At 46.2% G+C, this 5,700-nt stretch overlaps 1 protein-coding gene across 1 annotated transcript in view; it reads right to left on the reverse strand.

Moving 5' to 3' along the window:
• Positions 1–2,981: 2,981 nt before the first annotated feature.
• LOC122944191 (complement receptor type 1-like) overlaps positions 2,982–5,700 on the reverse strand; it is a 380,940-nt gene continuing 378,221 nt past the window's right edge. Inside the window, exon 17 of the mRNA XM_044302417.1 lies at positions 2,982–3,280. Coding sequence (XP_044158352.1) covers positions 2,982–3,280 — 299 coding nt within the window. The remainder of the gene's footprint in view (positions 3,281–5,700) is intronic.

Below are 5,700 nucleotides of genomic sequence, written 5' to 3' on the forward strand. Positions count from 1 at the left end.
TTAATTCATATGCAAATGAGCACTCGCAAGTGCCCAGGGGCAACGTTCAGTGTGTAAGTGCCCAGGCTGTTCTGCCTTCTTTTCACTTTACTCCTCCCCAGCCTCTTCCTTTGCCCGCCCTATCGATGAGGCAAGAGACTTGGAGGGCGGGCAAAGGCAGTGACTGGGGAGGAGTAAAGTGAAAAGAAGGCAGAGCAGCCTGGGCACCTACACACTGAACTCTGCCACTGGGCACTTGCAGGTGCTCATTTGCATATGAATTAAACTTAAATTTTCCTGCTGGTGCAAGTCTAAAGACAAAGACAAAGGTACCGTTACAATCCTGTGTAGGTGTGCTACAGAGCCATGTAAGCACTGTATATGGCCATATGGAGGTGACAGGCTCCTTTTAAGTAGAGATGAGCAAAACATTTCTAAAATTTGATTTGGACACCACTAATTTTTTCCCAAAAATTCTATACAAATTAATTAATTACAAAGCTCATTATAATATGATAACTCCCGGCCTGCAGGGAGATTGTATTGCGGTGTACAGCATAGCTTTTCCGCTGTGGTAGTGAAACAGTTACTGTGCATTACTGGTCAAAAACTGACCAAATAACTGAAGTGTACTTAACCGTGCAATGGTTGAAGTTTCTACTTTAGAGTGAAAAAAACTCTCTACTTTGACAACGTCTGCTGATTTTACATAGATTGCTAGAGAACCTGTTCTGTTACATGTTGATACAAGTAGTGGTCCTATGAAAGAGTGGAGAGGGTGTTAGCAATAAGTTTGTGTTGACGTCACTGATTATTTTTCTATTGTTCTGATCTGTCAGAAGAACAACCCCAAAAAACAGATCCTGTCTTTAAAGCATCCGCTTTCACACGGTCAGTTTTGGTCAGTAATCAATGAGTGTAGAGGGAAGTGCCAGGTAGGCGACTATATATATATATTGTACAAAGGCGCAAGGGTCAGTCATTGATGGAAGGTATGTGTCACCGAGATTCCTGGCCTCGGTGAGGTAAGAGCCAGTAATTTCATGTGTCAGCGGCAGCTAGTGCTTGCTGACATGGTTTTGCTATTTAGTATGACTGTAAAGCCGATCTGGGCAGGCTCTTACTGGGAGCAGCCAAAGTGCAGGGTGGGTGGCTTTTCCCCACGTTCCAGGCCGGGTCTTGGTTTGGGCTATAAAACACAGGCAGCATTGTCAGGTGGTGAGAATTTACTCCTCTCTATCAGTCTCTGTGTTGGGACCTGGGAGTTTGGGCCTGGGTAAAGGCCTGCTACCTTGTTGGCGTGAGAGCAGGCGGTTTCTGCTATGTCCAAGGACTTCTGCATTGCTGCATGGAGTGAACAAAAAACAGACTCAAGGTGACTGTTTTCCTTGAAACTGACTATTTATTTTGCTTATCCTTATGTGTGAATAAACACCAAACTGTTTAAGTTAAAGACATTGTCGTTGTCTCTATACTGCGTCTGCAAGCCTGTCTACCAGAGCAAATCCCCACAATTGGTGGAGGATGCGTGCACACGCAATTAGGTAGTCCTGAAGGCAGAAAAATTTCTGTTTTCCCCCGACACAAGTGCATGTCCTACATTAACCCGGCAAGGTTATGATCCGTGTCCCCTGACAAAATGGAGGCGGAGGTGAAGGCCCTCGTGGAGGCTAACTTGCAGAAGCAGGAGGATAACAAGCAGCAGCAGGAAACTAACCAGCTGCTAATGCAACATGTGATGGCATTGCAAGCGAAAGGAGCATCCCTGAACATCCACGATGCCCGGAAAGCTGTCGGTGCTTTGATCCCTAAGATGACCCCCTCGGATGACGTTGAGACCTATCTGGCGGTGTTTGAAAAAGTGGTCATGGGGGAAAAGTTATCCTGAGACCAGTGGGCTGAGGTCGTCACTCCGTTCCTGGCGTCTGGACACCAGCAAGCTTTTTTCGATCTCCCCGATGATCAAGCAGCTGTCTATCTGATCATAAAAGGTGAGATCCTGGTGAGACTGGGGGTGAATGTGTTAGTCAGGGCCCAGCGAGTGCATCAGTGGGAATTTAACCTGGCTGAACCCGCCAGACAGCAATATTATGACCTGTTACACCGTTTGCAAAAATGGCTGCAGCCTGTCGTACTGCCCCCCACTGCTATGATGGACTGAATCTTGGCGGATGTGTTCTGGAGGGTTTTGCTGTACCCCCTCCAGTACTGGATCTGCCAGGTGTCTCTGAGTAATGCCTTGCAGATGTTCGACCTGGTGGAGCGCTACGAGGCCAGCAGAAATCTACAAGGGGTTCTTTTGGGAGGGGACCAGTCAAACACTGGAAATCTCCACCCCAGACCCGGACGTACCCACTGTAGACTGAAGTTATAACACAATAGTGAAGTTCAACCAGGTAGCTCCACAAATAGCAGTTTTTATTCTACTTACAAAAAGGACATAAAATTTCAACCTTAAAATCAATATATTCTCATCAAAGGTCCACCCGACCCGGGTTTCACCAGTTCAGTTTCGTCAGGAGTGATGATATCCTCTCTCACAGGTGCGGTATTTATTAGTCGAAGATCTCATCTATGGACCGCCCATTTGTACAAAACTTTTATCTTTTTTATTCCTTTAGGATACTCATCAGAACTCAAACAATAATGAACAGAGTTTCCTAGAGTCCACAAAGGCTAGCAGTATTTTAACACAAAATTAAAATTCCTTCTCTGCTTCTCAGAGCGTATAATTCACACATTACTAGTAGTAGTACTACTCCTTTCCATTCATACAAAAGTCACATGGTTACACTCCGATCACATGATTCCCTAGAGCCAAACAGAACCCACTATGTTCTTTTCATTCATAGTGAACTTCAACAGGTATCCAATGACAGCGGAAATACAGCTGAGCATTTTTTGAGTACCCGCGGTTGTCAGTACCGCGCCCACAGCCTTTTCGTCCTCTCCCTCTTGGAGTTCACCCTGACTACCAATGTTTTTTCCTTCAATGGGAAACTCTACCACCAGCTCAGGGGCACCACGATGGGGTGTTCTTGTGCCCCGTCGTACACTAACTTGTTCCTGGGCTGGTGGGAGGAGACTTTGGTCTTCAGGGAGGAACGTTCCACTCTTATGGACCAGGTTGGCATGTGGGCGCGGTACATAGATGACATCTTCCTCATATGGAACGGGAACGATTCCTCGTTCCGCTCGTTGGTGAAGATGTTTAATGACAACCAGATCGGCATGCATTTTACCTGTGAGGTTGGGGGCAGAAGATTGCCTTTCCTCGATGTCCTCATCTCCCAAACATCCTCTGGTGATTTGAAGACGTTGATTTATCGCAAACCGACGTCTACCAATACCCTGCTTAGGTGGGAGAGTAGCTACCCTCTCCCACTTAGGCAGGGTATTCCCAAGGGACAATATCTCAGGCTAAGGAGAAACTGTTCCACAAAACGGGAATTCATCAGACAAGCTGCCAATCTGCGTACAAGGTTCTGCCAGCGAGGCTATCCCGACAAGGTCCTGAGGAGAGCTTTTGAGTTTGCTCTACACTCAGACAGAAAATCCCTCCTCATCCCCAAACCCTGCACTGTGATACCCATAAACATCATTCGCCCCATCATGACTTTTGATAGGGCTGCTGGTGACATTAGACGCATCCTCCAAAAGAATTGGGGTAGATTTGAGAGAGCTGGTGGGGGACTACCCACATGTCACCTACCGTCGAGGACGCAGCCTCCGTGTCACACTGGTGTCTAGTGAATTCACCACCCCCCCCCCCCCCAATTTGTCAGGTTCAACATAGCTCAGATCTGACGTCAAAGGATGCTATAGATGTAGTGGATGCATCGCCTGTCCCTATTTAAAATCTGGGAAAATCTTTAGCAGTGCGGTCACAGGCAGGGAATATCGCATACACCACTTCATCAACTGCAGAACTCGTGGTGTTATTTACCTCCTGTCATGCGAGTGTGGCAGAGGATACGTAGGAAAAATCATCCGCGAGCTCCGCAGACAAATCCCCACCGTGCCGGTTATACCCCGCCTACAGCCGGTGTTCCTGTGAACCTGCCTCTAATAGTTTGATTTATTTGATTATGTAATTAATTGTTACTATGGGATCCCTCTAACCATGGGCCCCCCGGCAATTATGTGAATTGCATCCACTATGTGTTCACATTATTGCCCGGTAAAAAAATCCGCCCCCTGTTCATACTATCGCTCCCACTCAGGCACCTGGGCAGTGGGTGGCGCTTTCTGGGTTCGACACGCCCCGTGACCAGCTCCTGGTCATGTGATTCCTTCACCTGCTGTGCGGCGTCATCCCCTGGCGCCGCGCTCCACGGGCCGCGTCCTGCTGGAACGCACATTCACTTCCCTGCGTTCCACCGGACATGTGACTTCCTCTAACTAGAGTCACATGTCCGGAAGTGGGAAGCTACAGGATAAATTGGTGCCTTCTGGAGTACCTTTAAAAGACACAGTATGGTGAGTACACTCTGCTGACAGCCCCCCCTTGGATTGATTATCCTGAGGCTCTTTTTCTGTCCATTATAGACGGCACTCACTTGTGCACCTATATATTTTTGATAGGAGTTTGCTGATGCGGTCAAGTCCTGTGTGATTTAGCCTGACTGGCTACACACACACTCTTATTGAATTTTTTTACATTTGACCCACACAATCCCTTCATTTACCATCTTCCCTTTTTTGGTCGCACAGGCCCCATCCATAGTCCTGTGACCACCATTTATCTCCCCTGATGATTTTCTTTCACGAACTGAAACGTGACACGTAGGGAGCAACGTTTTTTAGGGTCTATTAAGGATTCTGCCCTCACAGGGTCAGGTATCCGGACGGGGACACTCCTTGCGGGGCAAGTTCCTCGTGTAGATAGGTAGGGTGTACTATCCCCTGCCCCTTTCTTAGGGCTGTCTAGGGTTATTTACCCTGTCACCCATCTACGTGAAAAGGGCATACACACCTATCTCCTTCCAGTATGGCTACCAACTACCACAGGTCCGTCTCCATCCTCAACAACCTCTGAGAGAACCCTTGGTCTACATTTGGGTGAGAATGTTCGTTTCCTTTATACCATCTTTGCCATACTGTGTATATATGTACAGTCTATGCCTTCAGGGCTGTCTTTCATGTTGTTTGTTATAGAGGCTCATCCTCTAGTGTCCATTTTTTTTAGAAATTATCTTTATTAAATGCTAAGTTTTACCCCTCTGTCCCCTATGGGATCAGTACATATGCCAAAAATCATATGTACCATAAAATAGTACCAACAAAACATTTTCCCATAGTTTCCAAAATGGTGTCACTTTTTTGAGTTTCTACTCTAAGGGTGCATTAGGGGGTCATTAAATGTGACATGGCAACTTAAAATTATCCCAGTGACATCTGCCCTCCAAAAAGCAGATGGCACTCCTTTCCTTCTGCGCCCTGCCGTGTGCTCGTACAGCAGTTTACAATCACAAATGGGGTGTTTCTGTAAACTACAGAATCAGGGTAATAAACATTGAGTTTTGTTTGGCGGTTAACCCTTGCTTTGTTAGTGGAAAAAATGGATTATAATTGAAAATCTGCCCAAAAATTGAAATTCTGAAATATCATCAAAATTTTTCTTTAATTCTTGTGGAACACCTAATGGATAAAAAAAAAGTTTGTAAAATCAGTTTTGGATAGATCGAGGGGTATAGTTTCTAAAATGGTGCAATTTATTGG

The sequence above is a fragment of the Bufo gargarizans genome, chromosome 7 (genome assembly GCF_014858855.1).
Source record: "Bufo gargarizans isolate SCDJY-AF-19 chromosome 7, ASM1485885v1, whole genome shotgun sequence".
Lineage (NCBI taxonomy): Eukaryota > Metazoa > Chordata > Amphibia > Anura > Bufonidae > Bufo > Bufo gargarizans.